Source organism: Osmia bicornis, chromosome 15, assembly GCF_907164935.1.
Source record: "Osmia bicornis bicornis chromosome 15, iOsmBic2.1, whole genome shotgun sequence".
Classification (NCBI taxonomy): Eukaryota; Metazoa; Arthropoda; class Insecta; order Hymenoptera; family Megachilidae; genus Osmia; species Osmia bicornis.
This window is the reverse complement of record NC_060230.1, coordinates 1,790,747-1,816,573: the sequence shown is the minus strand read 5'-3', so window position 1 is coordinate 1,816,573 and position 25,827 is coordinate 1,790,747. Positions and strand designations below refer to the sequence as shown.

The 25,827-nt window shown below is 39.3% G+C and overlaps 5 protein-coding genes across 12 annotated transcripts; 3 read left to right on the top strand and 2 right to left on the bottom strand.

Moving 5' to 3' along the window:
- Positions 1-392: 392 nt before the first annotated feature.
- On the bottom strand, positions 393-2,526 carry LOC114878726 (aarF domain-containing kinase 1). The gene is made up of 2 exons (XM_029192843.2): positions 2,168-2,526; positions 393-2,086 (listed from the first exon to the last, which is right to left on the bottom strand). Exon 2 carries the CDS (start codon positions 2,035-2,037, stop codon positions 469-471), a length of 1,569 nt encoding a protein of 522 aa, XP_029048676.1. The 5' UTR covers positions 2,038-2,086; positions 2,168-2,526; the 3' UTR covers positions 393-468.
- A 244-nt stretch (positions 2,527-2,770) lies between these two features.
- Positions 2,771-9,348, bottom strand: LOC114878727 (ubiquinone biosynthesis monooxygenase COQ6, mitochondrial). Its single transcript, XM_029192844.2, has 8 exons — positions 8,686-9,348; positions 8,401-8,591; positions 8,071-8,310; positions 3,842-3,949; positions 3,712-3,774; positions 3,333-3,643; positions 2,975-3,257; positions 2,771-2,906 (listed from the first exon to the last, which is right to left on the bottom strand). The coding sequence occupies exons 1-8, from the start codon at positions 8,873-8,875 to the stop codon at positions 2,859-2,861; spliced, it is 1,434 nt and encodes a 477-aa protein (XP_029048677.1). The 5' UTR covers positions 8,876-9,348; the 3' UTR covers positions 2,771-2,858.
- LOC114878724 (transient receptor potential channel pyrexia) lies at positions 3,956-8,076 on the top strand. Of its 8 annotated transcripts, none has more exons than XM_029192835.2 (8): positions 3,956-4,402; positions 4,541-4,688; positions 4,844-4,981; positions 5,035-5,345; positions 5,415-5,597; positions 5,657-5,942; positions 6,010-6,387; positions 6,466-8,076. In XM_029192835.2, exons 3-8 carry the CDS (start codon positions 4,853-4,855, stop codon positions 8,002-8,004), a joined length of 2,826 nt encoding a protein of 941 aa, XP_029048668.1. In that variant the 5' UTR covers positions 3,956-4,402; positions 4,541-4,688; positions 4,844-4,852; the 3' UTR covers positions 8,005-8,076. The 8 variants fall into 8 exon arrangements, with proteins under 8 accessions (XP_029048668.1, XP_029048667.1, XP_029048675.1 ...); XM_029192834.2 differs by having other exon boundaries at positions 4,463-4,688; XM_029192842.2 differs by having other exon boundaries at positions 3,956-4,688; positions 6,466-6,595; positions 7,298-8,076.
- A 186-nt stretch (positions 9,349-9,534) lies between the features above and the next one.
- LOC114878759 (cyclin-dependent kinase 8) lies at positions 9,535-12,434 on the top strand. Its single transcript, XM_029192905.2, has 12 exons — positions 9,535-9,638; positions 9,707-9,864; positions 10,223-10,325; positions 10,392-10,502; positions 10,577-10,717; positions 10,800-10,989; positions 11,062-11,176; positions 11,258-11,356; positions 11,426-11,498; positions 11,569-11,666; positions 11,750-11,855; positions 11,915-12,434. The coding sequence occupies exons 2-12, from the start codon at positions 9,734-9,736 to the stop codon at positions 12,113-12,115; spliced, it is 1,368 nt and encodes a 455-aa protein (XP_029048738.1). The 5' UTR covers positions 9,535-9,638; positions 9,707-9,733; the 3' UTR covers positions 12,116-12,434.
- Positions 12,435-14,372: 1,938 nt separating this feature from the next.
- LOC114878756 (formin-J) lies at positions 14,373-25,682 on the top strand. The gene is made up of 26 exons (XM_029192898.2): positions 14,373-14,509; positions 15,798-15,898; positions 15,977-16,092; positions 16,510-16,669; positions 17,011-17,044; positions 18,488-18,629; positions 18,705-18,884; positions 18,942-19,328; positions 19,404-19,592; positions 19,651-19,712; positions 19,778-19,966; positions 20,053-20,224; positions 20,292-20,399; positions 20,907-20,977; positions 21,048-21,174; positions 21,237-21,489; positions 21,560-21,678; positions 21,747-21,888; positions 21,961-22,095; positions 22,170-22,320; positions 22,395-22,522; positions 22,593-22,718; positions 22,788-22,942; positions 23,017-23,377; positions 23,447-24,891; positions 25,164-25,682. Exons 2-26 carry the CDS (start codon positions 15,832-15,834, stop codon positions 25,422-25,424), a joined length of 5,280 nt encoding a protein of 1,759 aa, XP_029048731.2. The 5' UTR covers positions 14,373-14,509; positions 15,798-15,831; the 3' UTR covers positions 25,425-25,682.
- The last annotated feature ends 145 nt before the right edge of the window (positions 25,683-25,827 follow it).

The window sequence follows — 25,827 nt, the reverse complement described above, 5'->3', positions numbered from 1 at the left end:
TGCAGTGATAAAGGGCTGGGCCTCGTGAGACAAAAAAATAATAAATAACTGGGAATAAATATTGTCTATGAAATTATTGTACAATATAGGTACATGTTTGTAATAAATTATTATTAGAATTTGTTAATTTACATAATCATGACTATATGTTTGTGATCAATACATGACAGAACAAATTTACACTCTTAATAAAGAAAATGTTCATTAATACATGTATATCTGTAGTACAGATATCTTACTATCAAACAGAAAATAATTAATTTTCTTTTTGTATTTTTCATTTGATGTGTAAAAATAAATATGAAATATTTACTTGTATAGTTTATACAAAAATATTTCTACCTTTAACAAATTTCTTAAACATATTAAATTATAACATTATTCAGAAAACCTTTGATTATACCATTTAATTAATTACATGTTCAATTTAAACAAATACATTTTATTTCTCCTAAAAATAGCGTATCATTAAAGTGCATAAAATTCATTCTTCATGAATGAATCTACAGAATCTATTATATTGAAATTTAATACTCCTAGATACAAATAATACAATGACCACTTAAAAAGTGTCCATTGTTTAGATACAGAAAGTTTCCATTTTTCCCATGTATTTGTACAAGATTTTAATTTCTCTCCGTATACCGAAAGTATACAACATTTTGACATTTCCATCATTCCTGACATTCTAGATTCTGTGTGTAAAGAATATTCAATGCAACGCATAAGATCATTCGTTTTAAGAATTAATAACATTTGTCGATTCACTTTTTCTAATACATGACTAATTTGTGGCAATAAATTTGGTATTTCTCTTTGAAATTCTTGTTTTTCTACTGAATCATACTTGGTTTTCCGAACACCAGACATAATTGTATTCCAAGATCTTCCTGAAACCATGCAAGCCAGCAATCCATACATATCTCCAACACCTAATTTAGCACAGTGCCTTTGCATTGCAGCTTTATCACCATTTAATATAGCTAACCAAAGCTTGGAATATTCCCACCTAAATTCATCAGACAGATTTGCATACAAACCATGATCTAATAGTATGATTTCTGCTTCATTATTATTATTCGTAACTAAAACATTACCGGGATGTGGATCAGAATGTACAAAACCCACAATAAATATCATGTGACTATAAAGTCGACCTAATTTACTGCTGACTTCATAAGGATTTAAGTTATTATCCTGAATGTATTTCAGATCATTAATTTGACCTCCTTCAATAAATTCCATTGTTAATACCCGTGATGATGACAGGTTCCAATATATCTTTGGTATTTTTAACCAATGATAGTGTGAAAATATTTTCTGAACTTTCTCTGCATTTTTTCCTTCTTGACTAAAATCTAATTCTCTAGGAAGATTCTTTTTGGTTTCGTCAACGAGCCAATCAAATTTAAAATCTGGAAATACTAATGATGTTATTTTCACTAAAGCTGACATGGTCTTGATATCTACATAAGAATTTGTTTTAACAGCTCGATGTTGAACTTTAATAGCTACAACATCACCATTTTTTAACACAGCTTTATGAACCTGTGCTAAACTAGCAGCACCCAAAGGTTTAGGATTGATACTTTCAAATATTTCATATGGATCTCTTTTAAAATCTTCTTTGAGTACAGTGAGTACATCTTTAAAGGATGATTGCGGTGCAGCACTGTGTAATACCCTCATGGTATGAACATATTCTGATGGTAATAAATAGTCTAGTGCACCAATATGTTGGCCTACTTTTATATAAACACCTTTATTGGCACAGCAAAGTTCCAGGAGCTTTTCTGCTCCATATTTGTGTACTTTTGATTTTAATTCTAAGTACTCTTGAGTATCTGGATTTAGGTTACTATCATATAGTTCAGTTTTATAATGACTCCCAATTATAAAAACAGTAACTGCAGCACGTCCTAGCCGCACAATACCTATAGATCCTAAATCATATTCATTTGCTCTCAAAGATGCCAATGTACCTACTCCAATTAATCCAACTGCAACTCCTTTTAGCAGTCTTTTAGATATAAACATTGTCTATTAAAAGTCAAATAAGATTTTTGTTAAATGTTGAATCGTAAATCTGAAACAACACAAAAGCTCTTAAAAAGATTTTTTATTTATAACATAAATATGGCATAAGAATAACCTCTCTTTACATTACCTTAAAAATAAAATCCTTCTTATTTTTTTAATAATTCTTCCTTACGTAATTCAAATGAAGTCACAATCAAAATTTTATGCAGTACACTTCTATTTTTGAAACCAAAAATTATTAATATGTTTCAGAAATAATTCAGAAATAATTCAGAAATAACCTATATAAATTATGTGCATACTGAGAACATAATACAGTTATAATTACAAAATCACATTTAACAATACTTTAATTTATGCATTTTTTTCTCAAAAATATTTGGGTATTTCTATTGAATACTGTATTAACTACTTGTTTTTTCTGAATTAGTGACATAATAACCTGTTACTATATTGTTCTTTAACCTCTAACCACGTGGAGTAACAAATGATATGCATAAATTTCTATATCTTGTCATATTTTTGGCACCTGAAATTAACTGGAAATTTATTGTTTTATGTAAATTTCGATAAATCTTCCATGAAATATCATTAAAAAGTTTTCTTAAATATCAGATTCCACATACAAAATATATTATTTGTGTAAAGACCATAATGATTTAGAATTAAAAGTATAATAACAAAAAGAGTTACCGTGTATAAATAATTACTCAGTATATACCAAATGATATAAATGATCATGATCTTAACTTTTATTTCAGCAGTGATTAGTATATATATATATGTATACTATAATACAAAAATATTTACATAAATTATTAACATAAATTTCCTGCTTGACCAGATGCATGTCCTATTAGAACTTTCTGAAAAAGTAATGTAATTATTAATAAATTGAAGTATATTTTCCAATTTTAATACAGTAATGAAATACCTTTAAAGCTGGAATAGCATTTGTTAATTGCAATCCCAAACTTCTAACTAGCACAATAGGGGCTGCTGTTCCTTTATATAATCTATGTAGTGCGTCAATAGCAAGCATTATTGGAACATTATAGCGTTGTCGCAACGTTTCGTATTTTCTTAAGTATGTTATGTCTCCCAAAGGAGCTCCATTCATAGCAGCTTCTGCAAGAAGTGTAACCAATAGTGTTACATCTCCAAAACCTAAATTTACTCCTTGCCCAGCTAATGGATGAACTCTATGTGCTGCATCTCTAAAAAATTTAGTATACGAATTATTGTCTTGCAAGTTACAATTTTTACATATATTATTTTGTTTCTTTAGTTACCCTACTAAAACAGTTCCTGGTCGTACATAAGACACAGAGTGACCAAAGTGTAATGGAAAAGCTGCCCGTGATCCTTCTATGACATCTGATATTGATGGTTGTAACTGTCTTATTACACCAGTTTGTAAAGATAATCCATCAAGTAATTGCTGAAGTGCACGCAAACCACTTTCAACCATACCATCTTTTGGATAAACCTTCCATAAAGCACTGTTTATACTATCAACAAATTCCTCTTCTGAAACTTTTAACAGCCTTTTGGCTTCATCTGTTGGTAGCGACCATACGAGAGAACTCAGACTATCTGTTAACTATGATAAAAGGCAAAAAGTAAATTGATGCACTACTTTAGTTGGTTCTAGTTAACTGTTAATCTTACTGGGAGTAATGCTATTGGACCATTTGGTAAGAACCTCTGCCATGCAACAATATTTTCTGTAGGCTGAAATGAAAATATAATTAATATTATTGTAAATAACACACTGATTATACAATAATCTGGCATTTACCTCTGACAGTTCAAGTGTTGCAACTATAGCCATTTGATCGTAATCCCATTTCACATACTGTACTCCCATTACTTTTCGTACCAATGAGTTTACACCATCTGCTCCAATCTGAAACAAACATTCAATAAAATGTATAATATGGATGATTAATTTCAATAAAATTTACTATGCTAAAAGCAGTAGAATAAAAATCTGGATGTCATGTAGATAATGTAAGTGGTACGGTGTTTGGAAGGGGAAACATTAACAGACAGGCAATGTGTCTGGAAATAACTTCAGTTCTGTGCCACATTTCACTGAGAAATCTGAACATACTGTCAGACTGCTTTGTACTTGACCTTGTAAGAATCAACTGCTTTTTCACATATACAAGGTTCTTTACAGCCTTAGTTATTCATAACAAATAATTTAATGCTACCTTAATGATTACAATTCTAATATAAGTTGTTTAAATTGTAAATGATTAAAACGTTTGCCTCAAGTTCTTAAGGAAAAAATAATCAAACATATAGTTATTTCCTCAAAGGATGTTCTTATCAATCAAGTAAAGAAATATGTTGTGTAAGTAAAATTGTATGATGTGTATATATTTTAAGTAGAAAGTGTATAACTTTTATATAGTGGTAACAACAGAAGAAAGTACTTTAAATAAAGAAGCTCTAAAAAAATTTCTTTCTTCTGCAAATTTACATGAAAAAGTAGGGAGAGCTAAATATATGCCAGTTCTGTTTTATAAACATCAGAGAACATGTGTGGGCTTGTTTCAAACCATACTGGTAACTGAAATAGGTTTGAAGTACAGCAGAACCCCGATTATTCGAGGTTTTACATCATCGAAGACGAGCCGGTAAGTGTAACACACACCTTTCCTTAAAATTTATAAAAGCTTTGTATTTTTAGTAAACAAAATTTTTGAAGAGTTATTTTAAGAATTTTTAACGCAATACGTAGACACATAAAATGATTAGTTTTTCCTTACTTTTTTTCACTTTATATTCATAGGAAAAAATAATGAAAAGCAACATGTCAATTTTAAAAAAGAAACCACTTTTAAGTAGATTATTGAGTAGTCATAATTCTCAAGAAGAACTGAATGAAGAACATGTAATGACGCCGCCTACCATCGTTATTAATGATACAGTAAGTATAAACAAGCGTATTAAATGTTATTTATTGAATATAAATTATTTCAGGAAGACTGTGAAGAGTCCGAAAATATTTGGATGGATAATATAGAAAAGAACAGTATTAGCTCTGAGCATAGTTCTGAATCTATTGTTACGTGTCATATAAATGAGAAGCAAATGACAAATCAACAACTATGGAATATAGAAGAGATTGTTCAAGCTTTATCTAATCTTCCAGCAGGAGAGCATGCACTTTCTCTTATTCCCACCCTTCATGGTGACACCTTGCGCAATTGTCTTGACGAATTTTTAAATACTGACTTGAATGAAGTTACACTGAAAAATCAGAAAACTACCATATCTTCATTTGCAAACGGGTACAATTAGTAGTTTATTTAAAATTATACAAATTATACTGAATATAATTCGAATTCTATTTAATATAGACACATACAAAATACATCATTGAGCATTGAAAATGAAGCAGCTGCAAATGCAACTGCTTCACAACTTTTTACAAGGTGGCCAAACACTTGTCTCTTAGTTTCTTGCTATCTATGTCATCTAGATCTGGTCAAAGCTTTATTAAGTAAAAATGCAAAAGTTACTGCCAGAGATAGCGACGGCAGGTATGAAATTGAATGATAAATTAATCAAATTTTCGGATATTAATCTATTCATCCTGTAGGACACCGCTACATTTAGCCGCGTGTGCTGGATCGGTGAAAATTATAGAAGAATTATTAAAATATGGAGCTAATCCGTGTGAGTGGGATTACAATAAAAAATGTACACCTTTACACTGTGCCGCTGCTACAGGTGATTTTGCTTCTGTTAAATGTTTAATAAAATCGCGAGCTGATGTAAATGCTGGATTATCTGGTAAAAGTCCTCTCTACTATGCTGTTGTAAGTAATGCAGCAGATTGTGTTGAAGCATTATTACAAGCAGGTGCTTCCCCTAATAATCCACAGGTATGTATTTACAAGTATCACTTGAAATACTAAAAATTCGTTCATTTTAGTCTAATCCTTTAAACAGGTTTACACTGAGACCCCATTGCATGTGGCAGCAAGTTTAGGTTCTGTTACATGCATGAAATTATTATTAAGTTATGGGGCGGATGTAAGAGTACAATTCAGTTCTATGAGATCCACACCATTGCATTTAGCAGCCGAAGAAGGTAGCGCGGAATGCACAAAGCTACTTTTAGATGCTGGTGCAGCATGCGAAGTGAAAAATGCAAGAGGTCAAGCACCTATGCATTTAGCGGCTCTGTCTCAATCTGCAGAGACTTTAGAGACCCTTATAAACTTTGGGGCTACAGTTAGTACAGAAGATAACGACGGTCGCACCCCTTTACACGCTGCTGTTGCTAAAGTGACCAGAGGAATAGAATTGGTGAAGATTTTGATACAGGTTCATTAATTGATTATAAAAAAATTAAGCGAAAAAGGTATAACCGTTAAAAACTATGGATTTTATTTATTTTAAAAGGCTGGTGCTTTAATCAACAAAGCTGACAAATTTGGTTACACGCCTTTGCATATTGCGGCGTTAAATGAAAGTTCATCAACGGTAATGATGTTACTATCGAGAGGAGCAGATGTTACTGCTAGAACAAAAGGTGGTATCTCTGCATTAAGTTTTATCGTACGTAGAACACCGGACGTATTGCCGAGATTTATTTCACGTTTAGATCATGCGATTTCTGTACACGATCATGAATTGGGTGATCTTGATTGCGAATTAAGATTAGATTTTAGACCACTGGTACCCGGTGGTAGAGGAGAAACGGATTTAATGCTTTGCCTTGTGGAAGTTGGTCAAAGACACGTACTGAAGCATCCCTTATGCGAAAGTTTTCTTTACTTAAAATGGTTGAGAATTCGTAAATTTTTTTTACTAAATCTAATATTTCATTCTATTTTCGTAGCATTTTTTACATCATACATTGCAGTAACATATTTTTGGAATGTTGAAAAATTTAAAAAGATACTGTTTTGGCTAGTGTTAATATTTACCATAGTATTAGCTGGCAAAGAATTCTTTCAAATGACTCATGGTGTATACATTTATGTTAAAAGATGGGAAAATTGGCTTCAGTGGAGTGTTATATTATTATCAATCATAGTTCTACTCATGCCAATAAATGACTGGCAGCATCATGTGGCAGCTGTAGCTATTTTATTAATTTGGATAGAATTAATGATGGTGGTTGGAAGATTTCCTATGTTTGGCCTTTATATACAAATGTTTACTCAAGTATCAATTAACTTTTTCAAATTTCTTGGTGCTTATATATGTCTTATAATAGGTTTCTCTTTAGGTTTCAGTGTATTACATAAAAATTACAAATCATTTAGTAATCCTCTAGTTGGTTTACTGAAAACTATTATAATGATGTCTGGAGAGTTAGAATTTGAGGATGTATTTTTTGATGAAGATGCACCAATTTTATATTCTGGTACTGCACACTTGATGCTTCTAAGCTTTGTTATCTTAGTGACAGTGATTTTAACAAATTTGATGATGGGCCTTGCCGTATCAGATATACAAGAATTAAGAAGATGTGCTGGATTGGACAGACTTGTACGTAGAGCAGAATTAGTAGCACATTTAGAAAGTATGTTATTTTCAAAACTGTTAGATCATGCACCAAAAAGAATAGTGAAAGCATGTAGGCAAGGTGCACTTCTCTTACATCCACCACATCATTGTGCAATTCATATTCGCCCTAACGATCCCCGTGAAAAACGTTTACCACGCGATTTAATAAAAGCTGTGTATCATTTAGTAAGTGAAAGAAAAAATCGTTATATAAATACAAAAACTACTTATACGCGTAATTCAAATAGTACAGAAACAGGACAATTCAGATTAAGTAGGCTATATAGTACAACTTCCACAAATGATAATAGCCAACAATTAAATGAAGTGGTTACAGAGTTAAAAAGATGCTCGTATAATATCAGTGCACATTTAGATAATTTGACCAACAAAGTTGAAAACATTGCTAGGGATTATTATAATTAAATAAGATGTATAGCATTTACAATATCAATTTCATAATATACTTACATATACTTTTCATTTACTTACCAATAACTTTGTTTTATACTTTTTGCCATTTTGTAATTGTACTTCTGCATTATCTCCTTCTTTTTCAGGTAATTTGATATTTTCAACCTTAGAGTCATAAATCACGTTCACATTTTCCTTTTCTGTCAACTGCTTATTTACTCCATGTAATAGTAAGTCATTTTCTACTATATAAGCAATTTCTTCAGCCAAGTGATCTTCATTGAATACAATCATGGCATCAGAACAGGCATCCCATACCTACTAAATATTTTACATTTAAGTACAACATTTGTAAAACTGTTATAAGGAATAAAGTAATAAATTTTTCATGTTAAACTTTGGTAATACCTGCATTTTTCGTACTGCACAATATCGTGTTGCTTCTATATGTTGCCAAGCTCCTATGCTCGAAAGTAAAGTACGTGTTTGTTGATTTAAAGCAACCACACGATTAGAATATTTTTCTGGAAGTGTGTATTCAAACTTTTTACTACCTTCTAATAAGAGAATATTTTTATTTTCGAGTCTTCTATTATTCGCTGTTACAACATAAAAAAAATGAATGAAACAGGACACTTGATAAACTGGTGGATAAATATTAAATATTATTTTAAGACCGAAAAGAACACTAACCTAAGGCGCATAAAAGTGTTGTTCCCACCATACCACCGCCGCAAATAATAATATCGTAGTTTTCATCATTTTGAGTAGCTGTAGAACAATGTCGCGTTAATGTTGTTGCAATGGGAATTACGCATTTCTGTTGTCTTAAAATTGGAGTTAAAATATCGCAGTATGTCACTGCTTTAATCAAACTCGCCATTTTAATGCTGCAGAAGCGCGCCAGTGAATGTCATTGGAAGTTGTAGGAGAAGGGGTACTTTCGGTTTTCGACCTTAGCGCCATCTATACGAAACTGGCTGAAACTACTCAACAACTTACCGACCGACTTTCCGAAATTTTACCGACCGGGGTCGAGGTCGATAATGAAGAAAATGTGTCAAATAATTAGTTTTTGCATCCCATTTATGCATTAGTTTTGCATTTTTGCATCCCATTTCCTCCGGGCGGTGTTCTTTAAGGACTTTACCGTCCCTTTTTGTCCAACGAACTCTGTCGGTAACGCGCCTAGGGGGTTGGCACTACGGCCAACACTCTCCCGCGCAATTTTGAAACTTCTTTATGCTTACGCTAATCGCTCTTTTACTTACATTCTTTCTTACGCTTTTAGTTCTCGCTCGCTCCTTTACATCCCCCTTTTAGTCGCCTCTTACGACAGGCAGGGGTTACCGTGGCCGTATTCTACGCCCCCCGAGCCACAGGGGGTTAATTAGTTTAATTATTTTCCGGGTTTGTGATGCAAGATGCACAATTAATCTTATTTCGGGGTGTCTGGGAGCCCCAAAATCAGATCTCTTTGAGAGCAAAGCATGTCCAGTCTTTTTGTATCTGTAGTTACTGGCAGCAATAAGTCGGCGTGATGTGACGCCACCAGAGGCTTCGTCATGAAGCCTTCATCTGGCAACGGTGTTTTGTACTCGTGTGTAATTGTATATACAGTAAATAGGTAGCGTAAAGTGATCGAGGTATATAGTATGAGCAAAAGTTGATCACTTTCTGTATGCAAATGTAAACTAAAGATGTTTGTTTATAGTTGATAATTGTTCCGATAATATTAAACATGATGGATTACGAATTTAAAATGAAAACCCAAAAAGATCGGACAAAGGTTGAGGATCTTTTCGAATTTGAAGGATGTAAAGTTGGAAGAGGAACGTATGGACACGTCTATAAAGCTCGTAGAAAGGAAGGGTTAGTATTTCTAATCTACCGTATAAAATTGCGTAGTATATAATGACAGCTTTTCAATTTACTTTGAGAATAATCTCTAATTTTTTTAATTTTGTAAATTTAGACATTTATTGCTAGAAAACTATAACTTCTACTCGAATGTACCATATTACTTGTAATGGAGTACATCAGACATTCAAACATCTTTTGGTTTTTACACATTTCTGTTTGAGAAATATTTTATTACATCCTTCAACTATGTAACAATAATTGTACTACATGGACCATTTCATTTATACAATGCCATTCATCTATCGTATTGCCTTCATCTTCTGTTATTATAATCAAGAACATATGCATATTGATAAAATTTAAATAGTGTACCAGATAGTGAATTAAAATCCCGGCCAGATACAAAGGATTTTGGTCTTAAACAAATTGAAGGAACAGGCCTTTCTATGTCTGCATGTCGTGAGATTGCAGTGAGTATTTATTTTTTGTGTTTAATGCATTATATGTTCAGTATTAATTATTTCTTGTTTTCATAGCTACTTAGGGAATTAAAACATGTGAATGTAATTACATTAATAAGGGTTTTTCTATCGCATAATGATCGCAAAGTATGGTTACTATTTGATTTTGCAGAACATGATTTGTGGGTATGTTTATAATGGTTGAAAATGTATCTGTGAAATCATGCAAATAGTTGACAGCTTTTTATTTTTACTTGTAGCATATAATCAAGTTTCATAGAGCAGCAAAGGCTAATAAGAAACCTGTTATGGTACCAAAGGGTATGGTCAAATCTTTGTTGTATCAAATCCTGGATGGTATTCACTATTTACATTCCAACTGGGTGCTCCATAGAGATTTGGTAATTATTTTTACATATATCTTTATATGTGTACGTAGATACTGCTGTACATAATTAATTTTACACATTTATGATACTTTAGAAACCTGCAAATATTTTAGTAATGGGAGAAGGAAATGAAAGAGGAAGAGTGAAAATTGCAGACATGGGTTTTGCTAGATTGTTTAATGCTCCTCTAAAACCTCTGGCAGATTTAGATCCAGTTGTAGTAACATTCTGGTATAGAGCACCGGAATTACTTTTAGGTGCTAGGCATTATACAAAAGCTATAGGTATCTAATCACCTACATTTCAAGTGAGATTGTACTTACTTTGATTTTACGAGATTCGTTGTTGTTTTACAGATATATGGGCAATCGGTTGTATATTTGCAGAACTTTTAACATCTGAACCTATATTTCATTGTAGGCAGGAAGACCTAAAAACTAGCAATCCATATCATCATGATCAATTAGATAGGTATAATGGAACATTATCGGAGTAATTATCATTTTACAATATAAAAATGAAAGTAACAATTTGGAATTTCTCAATGTTTAGGATATTCAATGTGATGGGATTTCCTTTGGAAAAAGATTGGGAAGATATTAAAAAAATGCCAGAGCATCCTACATTACTAAAAGATTTTAAAAGACAAAAGTTAGTATTCGTTTAAAAATAACTATATAAAATTTGAAGTTTGATTTCAATGCAACTATTTTTTTATAGTTATGCGAACTGTTCACTCACAAAATATATGGACCGACATAAAATTAAGCCCGACAGCAAGGCATTTAATCTGGTATAGTTACACAAACTTTACTCTTTCAAACTATCCTGTTGGACGATAATGTTAATTAAGCTGTTTTTAGCTCCAAAAATTATTAATGATGGATCCTAATAAACGAATAACATCTGAACATTCTATGCAAGATGCTTATTTTCAAGAGGAACCACTGCCAACGCAAGAGTACATTTTTCATCACATGCGATTTCGTTTCATTATATTAATCACTTATTTGGAAATGTAACGAGAATATCATAATGTTTTAGCATATTTGCTGGATGCCCAATTCCGTATCCTAAACGAGAATTTTTAACGGACGATGACACAGAGGAAAAGACTGAAAATAAAGCACGACAGAATCAACAACAAAATGTAAGTATACTTATTTACTCGGCATTATTTGTATTCTCATGTATCTGGTAATATTTTAGCAACAAAATCAACAACAGCAACAAGGAAACGACGATCATAACCACGGACAAAACGCGAAACGGGTAAGACTAAATGGACCTCATGGAGCTCCAGAATTTCACCAACATCAAAGTCACGCCATGACTCATCAACAACCACCTGGCATGGTTTATTCTACTGCTCAACCAACGCAGCCGTCAAATTTTCATCAACGATTTTGAAAGATCATTATAACGAATGGACTTGTTATTCGAATAATTAAATTACTAGATTCTCAATTTAATCAATTTCTGTATCAATGAGGAAAGTCACCGACTCCTGTGTATATTTCTTCACAGCAAAGTAATAGAATTTAATTTATATATTGTAAAATACGTGCATATATAGTGCAAAGTATTTTTTACACCGTAGCGTACCTCAACTTTTATGATGAACATCGAAATGAATTTACTGATGATAAAGAAAATTTAATGATCCTATGCAAATTGATATATCTGTTATCTGTAATAATTGATGTCAATAAATTTTTATGACAACGTATCGCAAACCTTAAATACCTTTATGTTACCGCGACAATTGTTATCAAATAATGGTAAGAAAACACGGGGAGGGTAAAAGAGGGAAAATTAGAATGAAACTACGAACCTTGTTTGCTAGGGTATAATAAAGAATGAGAGATGTTGGATCAAGCGGAGGGGGAGTGCGCATGCGCGTTAGATCATTCCGTAGCATCGTGGCGGTCTGTCGCGCGCTCCTGAAACGCAGTTTCCGCGAATCGGTGCTCGACGAAAAAAGTGTGCGTGTGTCGCGTGTACCGCGATCGGGATGCCAATAAAGCTAAGGATCACCCATTCTCCGGTCAACCTGTTGCTCAAATGAAAATAAAAGGTGAGAAAGAAAGAGAATCTTATCGGTCACACGATTGTACGAATAACGAATTATTTCATCTCTTCGTACATTTATCGAAACCGTTTTACAGACACCTGTCAAACTCTGTCACGTTTTATGTCTTTCATTCGGAGAAGTGTCATCTTCTAAGAAAACGATTCCTTCCGTTTTTATCGATCGTCAGAACGATACGCGCGTACCTTTTTCTTTTTCCCGATCGATTTATCTATTCGTCAGGATCGATACTGCAATCGTTATTCCCATTTTCGGATTACCAATTTCATGTTGCTCAATTTCGAGATACTCGTTGCATAATAAACGATGAAATAATTATAAATGAAAATTAGAAAGTATCGAAATTGTACGCGCGACATTTATATTTTGTCCATTTTTTTAGCGTTATCTTAATATATACGTCAACGTTACCGTTAAACATACAACATCGAGCAAACCTTTGTCAAGAATGTTAATGCAAATACGTAGTGTCTTCGGAATACCGATCGACGATTACTAATCGGTAGAAAAAAAATTTTAGTAAATTATACGGAGGAAATGAGAATGGTTTGGTAAAATAATAAATAGAAGAAAATACCGTGGCCGGTCCCGAAATTGACGAACGCATAGAATCAAAGAGGTTGTCATAGGTGTAAAAGTAAAAGTAAAGGGGGGGGGGGGGGGGCGATCCTGACCACTATGTTTCAAGCAGTCGGGGCCATGACCACGTTGCGACAAGGTAACCACAATTAATTCGCATCGGTGCAGAATGATTCAAAATCCCAAATTCGGGGATGCTTCTCAATTCCAATGAAAACGAATACTATACATGGTCGTACGAGATACAACGCGATGCTAGTCGCGACGCAATGTTCGTAAATCGTTTATAAGTTAAATGAAAAATGATATTTTGGTATACGTTACCGTACGTGGCCATGAATACCATGAATCCTGAAATCGTGTGCCAAATAAGATAAAGAAAAAGAAAATCCACAAGACTGGATCTTCGTCTCGTGCAAGGACGATCAACAGACTTATGTATGTATGTTCTATTCCGACTTTCACGCGAAGACGAACGTGACGAAACTAGCAAGTATATGTCGGTAATGCAAAAGAGATTTTGTTGAAAACGATACTGAAATCTAGTTGAAAAAATAAATAAAACCGATAGCCGTTGCTAGGAAATAAAATTGTACGTACGTACATGTGTGGGTAGAGTTAGTTGGTGCATCGATTGTATCGATTTACCATTTCGATATATAGGATAATTTCGTCGCATTGCTTTTTCCTCTAGTTGGAGACGAAATAGAAAATATCCGTATGTCCCTGATCGTGTCTATACATGGACGTTTAAAGGTAACTTCTGTCGCGCGGCTGTTCTACGAATGCGACTAATCGATTCCGAAATATCGACCGCAGTCTCGCGCGACCGCCGGTCCGGAAATCGATATTTTCGAAATTTCCCGCGATCCTCAAACGCGATACGCGGATGTCCTCCTGGTTCCCGACGAATTCTCTGTTTTCGGTGAGAAACGTCCGAGAAAACGACATTGGCGACGGTCGAAACTCCTTTTGTCGGTAGTGAAAGACGTGGGAAGAGAGGAGAGCAGATTGTCGGTGTACACACACTTGGGTTGTTGCGTTCGCGGACGAAAGAGAACGAGAACAAGAAGGAGAGACAGAGAAAAGAGGCGAGGTCAACAAGGTACCCGATATGGTATCCCACGTCCGCCGTGAGTGCTATTTCATGTATATGTATGCCTAAATACACACGATACACAGGCAAATTCGTACATACGTCCACGATCGTCTCTGCTCGCCAACTATTAGCGATCCCCGCGATTCAATTATTAAACGCGATAAGTAACCGAGCAAGTAAGTAGCACACTTACGTTATTCGCCATCGACGCTGCTTCGTTATCCCCCGATCGATGAATTCTTTTTCAGCCGAGGAACAGAATCTTTTCCCTTTTGTAAGTCGCGCCACGCGACCATAGATCATTTCGCGGGGTATAAGTTTTAGGCGGCAGCGTCTCGGAGACGGACGAACGTCCGAAAGTTTTTCACAACGGAATATTGTCTTTTTCTTTTCTTTTTATTTTTGTTTCTTTGGACGGATCAGCTCGCGGCCTTCCTAAGATGGCCAGTGACCGTAAACGCAAGTGCAGACACGCAAGTGCGAACCTCGAGGTCGGCTGTAGGCACGATTGCAGGAAGCTCCGATGACTTAGTACGGCCGTAGCAAGGCGTACCAGCATGAATCACTTCGTCCAACTTCTCTGTTACCTGTTATATTCGGAATTCTACTCGCAAAACTTACTTATTGCCGTTCGAACCGTGTCCTTTTCGGTTTCGACGCGGAACCTCGTCGCGAGGGCAATTCAAATGTTTCTCCTCCATCTATCCAAATAAGAAAAAAAAAAAGAGAAGTGACCAACTTCCTCTGTGACCAATTGAATTCATCTTGGGAGTAATTTGTCGCAAAATGGCCAGGATGTATCGTGGCCCTTAATAATATTGGAGAATCTATTTTTAAACGTGACTAGAGGTATGTGCATGCATATGGTGACGCAATCCTATGGTCTTTCCCCTTACCCTTTCACTCTTACTCTTTTCGCCTCGCTTCCTCCACCCATCGCTTCTCTTTCCTTTTCTCTTTCTCCTGTCCGCCCTTTCATTTTCTTCTCTTTCCCCTTTTCTCACGTCCTTCCTCTGTTTCCGTACTCCCACGAGCGCCCAACATTTCGTACGAATGCCGACGCGCTGGCTATTCTATTCTAAATAACCCATGGGTATTCGTTAACGATTAAGAGCAACGTTCTTAGCGCTATTATTCTTTTTTCCTTCGAGTTCGCGCTGTTAGTCATGCGAGCGAGGTGCGCACGTGGAAAGAGCGCGATACGCTATTCTCAACCTAGACCTCGCTCTAGCCTCGATCCACTCTCGTTACTCCGCGGATTCGCGATCCATCGATCCAATTCGAATTCGAATTGAAATTTCCCGCCTCTTTCTGTGTTTCAGACTCGGAGCTGAGATTTTTACAAATGCAGTCAACATGGATTCCCACGTTGGTCTCGACTACATCGTGGATAATCCCGATTACTGCGTCAAGCTCGCCTCGGGTAAAGATTATTCAACGATTATTATTCTCGGTTGTTTCGATCGCCGCGTATTTATCACGATTACTCGTATAATTTCAGCCTTGGACACAGCCTGCGAGTCGGTGAAGAAACAAGTGGTGGAATTGCTATCGGCGCTTTGCGTCTACAGCCAGGATGGAAGGCAAAGAGCCATCGACGCTCTTCACGAGTACCAGGTGCTCGAAGCTTGATAGATCGGTTTGAATGGAAGAACGATAGATAGGATCACCGTGGATCGCGAAGGTGTTCGGTTGAATGCGAGATTGCTACGATCCACGGTTCATTGTAGGAACACGGGGAACGCGTGCTAAGTTTCTCGGATAAAAGTCACGGTTCAAGGTCCTCCTTCGACGAACAAAAGGAACGATCTACACCCGTAACGTTTTCTACGAGCTCTGTTCCCAACCTACCGCTCGATCGATCACGATTTTTCGCTATTCAACGCACGCTTATCCCTGTTTTTCGCTTGCCTCTTATAGAGCTTCGCGCCGGCACGCTTGCGACCGGAGAACTTACGTCGAGATGATTTTAATTTACCCCTTTGACACGGCTACCTTCTTGCCGGGCGTTAATCGTCGAACGAAACATTGCAGAAACGAAAAGGCGAACGCTACCGATTGCGAATCGTCGTGGAAGAGCTCCAGAACGCAACTGCCGAGGATTATCAAACGGCGTTACTGGCATTTATTAATTGCCTGGTCATCTCTACGCCGGTGCTGAAGGATCGCATAAGAATCCGCAACGAGTTCATCGGTGGGTAATTTTCTACGAGGTGATTCTCTCGTTAGTGTAAGTACTCAAAAGAAATGCCGCCATGCCGGTATGAATGAACCCAAACCCTTTTCTGTCATCGATACCTCGACGGGGGTGGCATGCAGCTGTGCGCACCTCCCGTCGAGATACCGATTACAGAAAAGGGCTTGGGTCCATTCATACTTTGAGCACACTAACGAGAGAATTACCCTGCATCGCTCATCTACGGCTCACGGAATACGACTACAGAGATTTTACGCGTTACAAGATAGTATGCATAAACAGCGAGAATCGAATGAATCATAAGATGCGACGACCTAATTGCCTAATTCTCCTTGCAGGCTTGAAGCTTCTCCCGATTTTGAACGAGCTGCGGTGAGTACTGTACGACGACCTGGATTCATGACATTAACTGATTAACACCTTAACATCGTTGAATAATAAATAATAATGAACGTTACGAAAGGGCGCTTTATTGTACCCACACCTTCTCATTCGCACCTAATCCAACGTTAATATCGCGCATGCATCGAGAAGCGGTATGCATCTAAACAAAAGTATCGAGCGATTACGTATCTCTCGAGGAGTGGTTAACTAACGAGGCAGGTATTCATTCGACCTATACGACACACGGGTAATTGCATGCACTAATCCCATCATCGTCTTTGCTCGCCTTGGTCCGCGGCCCATATACCCGTTCATTCTGTCCTGTAAACGAAACGAGGCATAGGTACGATCGGAACTACAGGTATTTGCGCCGAATCACGATGCACTGGCTACTGGTTTTGTGTTTTTCTTTAGGTCTCCGCTTAAATCACTCGCTACAGGAATAGTACGATATGTCATTCCTCCATGGGATGACGGACGAGAGGAAACTATTCTTGATCGGGCAAAACTATTCAAAGGAGTCGCTTTAAATATCGTTCGATCGCTATTTGCGATACAGGGAATCGGTTAATATTAACGTTCGTTGAATTTTCACGGCGTTTCATAGCGACTTACCGAGTTCTCTTTGTCCTTTCATCAGCTTCGTCTGTTGAAAGTTTTGGCAACGCGACGTACTCTCGTAGCGATCGATTCCACGAGGAAAAATGAGAAAGAAAGGGAAGATCGGTTGGCGCGAGGATAAGAGGAAATGTAGGGAAGGTTCGCGCGAAACCGAAATCGAAAGAAGGTTCGCGCGAAATAGAGGATAAAAGGAAAAGAGTGAGAGAAAAGCCGAAATTAACTTCTCGCGGCGCGAGATGCGTGCACCTATAGTCGCGACTTGTACTCTGCTGGAACGGTCGCTGTTGCACCGTTCCGATCGCGAGACTACTTGGAACTCGCTCTCTCGACTTTTAATTATTCCCTATTTTCTCTCTTTACGTGCCGCGGACGATACAATTCTCATTGGAAAGTGTACTTCCCTCCCTGCTCTCGCGTAACGAGAACGTTCATTGTTGCCCGATTTACCAGTAAAGACTACGGTTTGTAAAGTGAAAAGTGAAAAGTGAAGTTCTGCGTCTTGTCTCTCAACGACTGGGGCTAATCGTAAGGATAAACTATTTTCGATCGTGCATGGAGAATACGAAAAGAGGAAATTAATTACTTTTCTTTTTTGCTTTGAACGTTGCAACGTTGTTTGTCGCTTAGCTAACGTAAGATCGCTTTTGTACTAATAACGAAGGTAAAGTAACCGAGGAGAGAATAAAACTGGGCTGTAGAAACTGAGATTCTAGAGGGAACGCGTGTCGGGCCGGGACGAAAATAGAGCGAACAACTATGTAAAGGCTTAAAACGTAGCCGGATTCAGGAAGACGACGATTATTCTTACAGGAAAAGCGACGCTCCGGACTTGAGGGTACAACTCGACGCGTTCGACGATCAACGAGAGACCGACGAGGAACTGTCGAATCACGGACCACCCGGGATCGATCTTTCTTCTCACGTGGACGTGTTTTACGCGATTCTCGGACAAGTAAGAAACGAGATATTCGAGAGTTTCCGTTTTAGAAAAGAAAATTCATTGAATCTCCGTCGCGTATGCTCGTAGATCGCAGACACACCGCAGGAAATACCCTTTTTAAGCATTCTTCAACATCTGTTGCGACTGGATCCGAAGGATGCCGCTAGCGATTTAGCGTGGGACACGGCGGAGACGTTGGTGCATAGAGCTACGCTGTTGGAGAACAGAGAAGACGCTACCAAATTGTTGCGATCACCCAGCCTTCAAGTACGTAATAATGAAAGATCGTTTCAATTTCTTGTACTTACGACGTTTGTTTTACAGACGAATCTATGTTGCCATTGCCGAGGAACCGATCAGACGTGCGGTACGTCTCGAAAGGCATCGTTGCAGGTGAACAATTCGGGATCAACGTCGCAGGCTTCGCCGCCTTTGCCACCTCCGCCTCCACCTGCCGGCTCGTTGGCTCCGAATCAAGGCCGCGTTTTGCCGCCACCACCGCCTCCGCCCCTTTTCGCCGCCAACGCGACGCAGGCCGATGCATCGATGGATCCTCCGCCCATACCGCCGCCGTTGCATGTCCTACCGGTCACACGGGCGCCCACCCCCGAGCAACCGAATAATCACGCCAGACTTTTGCCGCAACAGGAAATACCCACCCCGAAGGCGAAAATGAAAACTATCAATTGGAACAAGATACCTAATCACAAGGTACTCCTACGCTTCGACCGGGACCACCCTGTATATCTTTGCTATTTCATTTGTCGTTCATCTTCTCGAGCGTAGGTGATCGGTAAACGGAACATATGGTCTTTGGTGGCGAACGATCATCAAAATTCCCCTATGGCCGACATAGACTGGGCAGAGATGGAGGGATTATTTTGCCAACAAGTGCCGCCTATGATACCCGCTGCATCGTGTTCCTCGCACGGCGCCAGTTCCGACGCTGAAAAACGTCGTCGAGAACCGACCGAGGTATCTCCCTTTCGTTTATACCTTTTTTCGCTTCTTCCACTTACTCGATTTATTTCAGATCGCACTTCTGGACGGCAAAAGAAGCCTGAACGTGAACATATTCTTGAAACAATTCCGAAGGTGAGTATCGATCGATCGTGATATCGCGTTTCGAAGTTAACGGACTGCTTCGTCGATTCCGATAGTTCGAACGAAGACATAATTCGACTTATAAAGGAGGGTGGCCACGACGATATCGGGGCGGAGAAGTTGCGCGGCCTTCTCAAGATCCTACCCGAGGTGGACGAGCTGGAGATGCTGAAAAGTTTCGACGGCGACAAGTCGAAGCTCGGAAATGCCGAGAAATTCTTTTTGCAACTGGTTCAAGTGCCAAAGTGAGAAAGAAATTATGTCTTTAATTAGATCACCGCGGTTCATCGCGAACAGATTTAATTACCGTTTCTCCCTGGCTTGTCGACAGTTACAAACTACGGATAGAATGCATGCTGCTGAAAGAGGAATTCGCGGCTAACATGGGCTATCTAGAACCGAGCATCAATTCGATGATACTGGCCGGTGAGGATCTCATGACGAACAAACCGCTTCAGGAGGTTCTCTACATGGTTCTGGTCGCTGGAAATTTTCTCAACTCGGTACGAGTCGACAACAAACTCGAGATCATCGTAGAACGAATGAAATAACTCTAAACTAATGTTTCAGGGTGGTTACGCGGGAAATGCCGCGGGGGTGAAGCTGTCCTCTTTACAGAAATTAACTGAGATTCGTGCGAATAAGCCAGGAATGAATCTGATACATTACGTTGCTTTGGTAAAGTAAACTTTCCTTCTTTGTTCGACTCTTTCCTATCGCGTATACAGGGTGTTCGACAACAGGTGGGCAAAACTTTAAGGGGTGATTCTAGGGATCAAAATAAGACGAAAATCAAGAATAACGAAATAGCGTTTACGGCTTTGCTTTCCAGTAATTAACGTTTAAAAATTCGAGTAAAAAGCGCCTGAAACCTGCAACCTGCCCAGCACCGACGAATGAACGTCAGGTCAGCAGGGGTCGGTACAGTCATAACCAAGAATCGAAGCCGAATGATTGTACCGACCCCTGCTGACCTGACGTTCATTCGTCGGTGCTGGGCAGGTTGCAGGTTTCAGGCGCTTTTTACTCGAATTTTTAAACGTTAATTACTGGAAAGCAAAGCCGCAAACGGTATTTCGTTATCTCTTGATTTTCGTCTTATTTTGATCCCTAGAATCACCCCTTAAAATTTTGCCCACCTGTTGTCGAACACCCCGTATACTCGTCTAAACGTTTGCGTTGCAGCAAGCCGAAAGAAAGAGGAAGGATCTGTTAGATTTCGCCAAGAGTATGACCGCTTTGGAAGCTGCCACTAAGTAAGTGCAAGATAGTTGAATTTTAACGCGATTCCCTGTTTTATATTTAACTCTATCTTCTTGTTGCAAGGACCACGATCGAGCAGCTGAACAACGAATTTAACGCGCTGGACACGAAGATTAAGAAGATCAAAGCACAGATTCAATATCCTTCAACGGAGATTGACATACAGGAACAAATGGCACAATTTTTGCAGGTATAGTTTGCCGCGATAAGAAACGAATTGAAAGAGAATTGTCAAAGCACGCGTTTCTACAGATGGCGGAACAAGAGATGAGTCAATTGAAACGAGACATGGAAGAGCTGGAAACGCTAAGGAGATCGCTCGCTGAATTCTTTTGCGAGGACGCGAACACTTTCAAGATCGAGGAATGCTTCAAAGTGTTTCATCAGTTTTGTCAGAAATTTAATCAAGCTGTCGCCGAGAATGAGAGACGCAGAATCCAAGAGGAACAAGTCTTGGCGAGGCGCAAGCAACGAGAAGAACAGTTGTTGGCTAAAAAACGACTATGTATGTTTCAATAATTTCTGATCTTTTGTAACATACATTTCCTCCTTTATTCGCTGTATACGTTTTACAGTAACCAATCAAGCCGAGGCGCCAACATCTGAATCCGAATCTAATCTACTAGACTACGATCCCATCGATTTCAATGCCAGTATACTTCAAAGAAATTACAATCGCAGCCACGAGGCCAAGGTAAACGCGTATAAGAAAGTATGGGATTTTGGTGAGGCGGAAACGAATGCCGATTTTTTTGCCAACAGATCAAACGATTGCAAAACGGAGGAGTTACTTCCGACGACGACGTCTCGATTACCGGCTCGCCGAGTATCCGACGACGTCTAGGTTCCTGTTCCGGTGGAACCATCGACCATCAGTCTGCCAAAGAAGAAACATATTCTCCAGGTTTTTCTCGAATAATTTGTCTACGTTTCTATTCCCTAGTCTTTTTACTTACGATTCTCTTTCGCGCGACAGATGTTACACCGAACGGTACCCTCCGACGTCGCAGAAGTCGGATACCTTGCGAAGACGACGACGGTAATCTGATGGACTTCTTGAGAACCTCGGGTCAAGATGGTAGTCGCGAAAGAAAATCTTGGGGTAGTTTAGGTAGTTCACTGCTAAGATTTCTAAGAAATCTATGCTTTGTAGGTGTTTCTATCTCCTTTTTATTATACCCTTAGATCGTTCCTGGGCGCGAAGAGCTCGCGGTCAGTCTCGCAGAAGCGATCTATTGAACGCCGATTTCTCGGGTGATCGCGAAAGGCCGAGTTCGCCGTCGCCTTTGGTGGAAAGCAAACCGTTCTTGCAAGAAGAAGAAACGAAACCTGCAGGGTAGGACATGCTACTAATGCACGTAATCTCTCCTTTTCTGTATATAAACGTAAAACGTTTGTACGTTGAATTAGAAAAGCGTGGCGGCAAAAGATCGAAGCGTGGTTGTCGGAAAACGAAAAGGAAGATCGTGCGGGTGAAGAACTTCAGAGAAAAGCGAGACAACTGCATCAAGCGAATCGACGGTCCTTCGAAGACTCGGGTAAGTACACGAAATGTTCTTAGTCGTTAAATGTGATTATCCTTTAAATTATATACGTTTGATTCGATAGAAAGCGAAGGCAAAACGAACACCCCGACCGAAAGTAATTCGACGCGCGAAGCGTATTCCGAAGTTTACGACTGGCGTCCGTCGGTCGAGAAGACGGACGTGATGCGGACGATGGAAGCAATCGAAGGTTACCGATTTAATATCCAATTGTCGACGGACACCGTTCGAATATTTATATCTTCGCTTTCGTTTTCAGAAGCGGAAACACATCCATCGCAAAAGGACAAATCCCCGTGGCGAAAGTCTAGTTTGAACGTACCAAATAGTATGGAAGAGACTGATCCTCGATATTCTCGTAGATTAAGATCGAGACTCAGCGCGGATAATGTGCTCACGTTGAGTACACTGCAGGTTAATATTTTAATCCCTTAAACGTTATTTTATTTATCTTTTCCGACGATTTCACGCTTTACGTGATTGCGTAGTCTATTAAAGAGGAAGACCGAAAGAGGAATAAGATAAACGACGCTATAAGCGCGGAAGCTCAGGACGAGTTGACGATATATCTACGCCAACCGTACACGAATTCACAGGCCTCTACGTCGCGGAGATTCACGAAGTTAAAGAAGGGCACGGAAGAAGAGAGGATCAGCGACAAGATCGAAATCGACTCGGACAACATCGAAACTCCTCCGGCAACTAGGAAATTATTTAGTCCACCGAAAGAGGTGAAGCCGGTGGAGAAGGAACCGTGCAAGAGGGAACGTTGCAACGGTTCCTTCCAGAGTAGAGACCTCAAGAACGCGGCCGTGAAAAACGTAAACGGCGGTACTGATTTTGGTGCAGGTAAGTTGTCTTTCCTCGATGAGGATAGAAAAATAAAAAAACAAAAGAACGAGATTCGTTTCGTTTCAGGCAACTTTGATCGTTACTCGGCGGCAAGAAGAACGCGAAGATACAAAAAGAGCCAGGATCCTGGGGAGAAAGAATCGAAGCAGGAAATAGCAAACACTGAATCGTTCGAGGAGAAACCAATGCAACGTCCGCATACTCTACCATTGTCCGAAGAGGGAGAGGGCGAGGATTTCATGTTGCGCACCTGGCAAGATAAACTGAAGCGTCGTGAAGCGTCCTCGTTCGACATCGATACCGCACTGGCGGACATCGTTCGTTCCGGCGAGGATCTTCAGCATTTATCCCGACCATTGACGCACCGAAGCTCGAGATTACCGGTCAGCCAACCACCGCCGGTCGTCGCGGTGACGAATACCGTGCTCAGCCCCGTGATGCAGGAGTCGCGACCCCGGGAACCGTCGTTGACGGTTCTGCCGGAGAGAGCGGTTACCAGCCGGGAACGACAGAGGAGCATGATCGATCCTAGTCAAGTGAAGGAGGCGATCCGATTGGCGAACAATCCGCCGAGTCAGGTGAACCAGATCAATCAGAACGACGTGACTACGACGTCGCGATCGAGAAAGTCCGACGACTCTCGGAAAGATGAACGAATCGAGGATCGAACAGACTCGATCGATGACACGAAACGACGAAAAACGAACGATCAGATCCGATCGGATACGACCGATACTTCCGCGTTTCACGGTAGATACGTTCCTGACATAAACGTCACTTCTCCACCCGCGTTACCCTCTTCCGCGAAAGGGCGAGAATTAGAGATGAACGACGAAGGATTCGAAGAAACGCAGAGCTTAGTTTCGGAGACGCTAAGTCAAGAAACGTCGTCCGGAAATTACGAGACAGACACGCACGACTCGATAAGATGTTCACCCGCAGAATTACGGTACACAGGGAACGAACACGAACGGGTTCGAGGTGGAGAGACCGGATCAACGATCGAGAGCGCTTTGAAATCGTCGTCGATCAAAGCGTTCGATCCGCGAGCGAACGCGACGAAACGCACCGCTGAAAAATCTAGCTTCCTACCGAAACGAACGACCGGTATAAAACGAACTGACGTTGGGTCTAGGAAAACGGAATCCTTACAGAGGAACTCGAATCAAACCCTTCGACCGAATAACAATCAATCGCGGAACGAAGTTGAACGTTCGGGATCGAGAAGCAGTCTACGAAGTTCGCGAAGTTCTTTGAACAGCGCCACTTCCGTGAACACTGTAAGAAACTTGGTGCCAAATCACGCTCACCTTCGTACTTACACGTCCGCTATCTGCGCGCTGACCAACGATCTACGAAAAAGTCCGTCGAACGGTCCACCGCTTCCAAAGGGTGCAGAAAAACGTCGCGGCAATCCGCGCGCAACCGTCAGTAGAATACCCGCTAGTAGAAGCAGCAGCAGCGGAAGCAGCGTCGGTCCTACAGCGAGAACCGTTCGCAAATCTATCGGGGTAATTAACGAATCTGCAATTTATACTAAGCGGATAATTGCGCATCGGTGCATGGTCCTAAATCTGCGTCAACGCTTATATTCTATCGCTATATTTGGAAGTCGCAAAACCATAAATCGATGTATCATTTGAAATTGGCGTCTCCTATTGATATCTGGAGAACCGTTGATTTCCGGCAAAAATGATTGATAAACGACATGAAAATCTACATCTATTTATGGTTTTCGATTTCTGTTAAAAGGAACTACATCGAAAACAAATTATATTTACAGGCAACGATCGAAGCGCAAAAAGGAAGCAAAGGTCGAACGATCGCTTCGCGTAGCAGCAGTAGCGGAAGCGGCAGTAGTACCGGACAACAGTCCGCTCAATTAAATCGATCGAACATCGGACAAACGACAAACACGAAAAGTAAGTTGATTCAGCCAAGAGCCGGAGCTAGGAATCACAGTTTCATGAGACCAACCGCAGCGAGCGTGAACAAAGGTTCTACTCCGAATCTACCACGAAGCATCAGGGGATTGGTCAAATGATTCCGTCGCCAAATATAAGAAAAATTGGTCAACGATTTCTATCGATACGCTACGAAGCGTCCATTCGATGCTCCCTTGAAACGTTGCGCTTTCAATCTTACACGTCTCATGGCGTTTTATATTATTATGGTAATTACTTGGTTGTACACAAAGCAATAACGTCAGAGCATCGCATGGTGCGATCGACGTTGATCTAGTTCAAAAGTTACACGTGGCATTATACGAACTTTACAATAAATAAACATTCTGTGACTTAAACACTGCGATTAAATGTTAAACGAATTTACGTACTTACGAACCATGAAATTTCAACGTCGCTTCTAGCAACCGTTTCAGTTAATATATTTAATAATTATCTCCAATCCTTTAGAGTTAAATAATGATCGTTATGCACCGTGTAAAT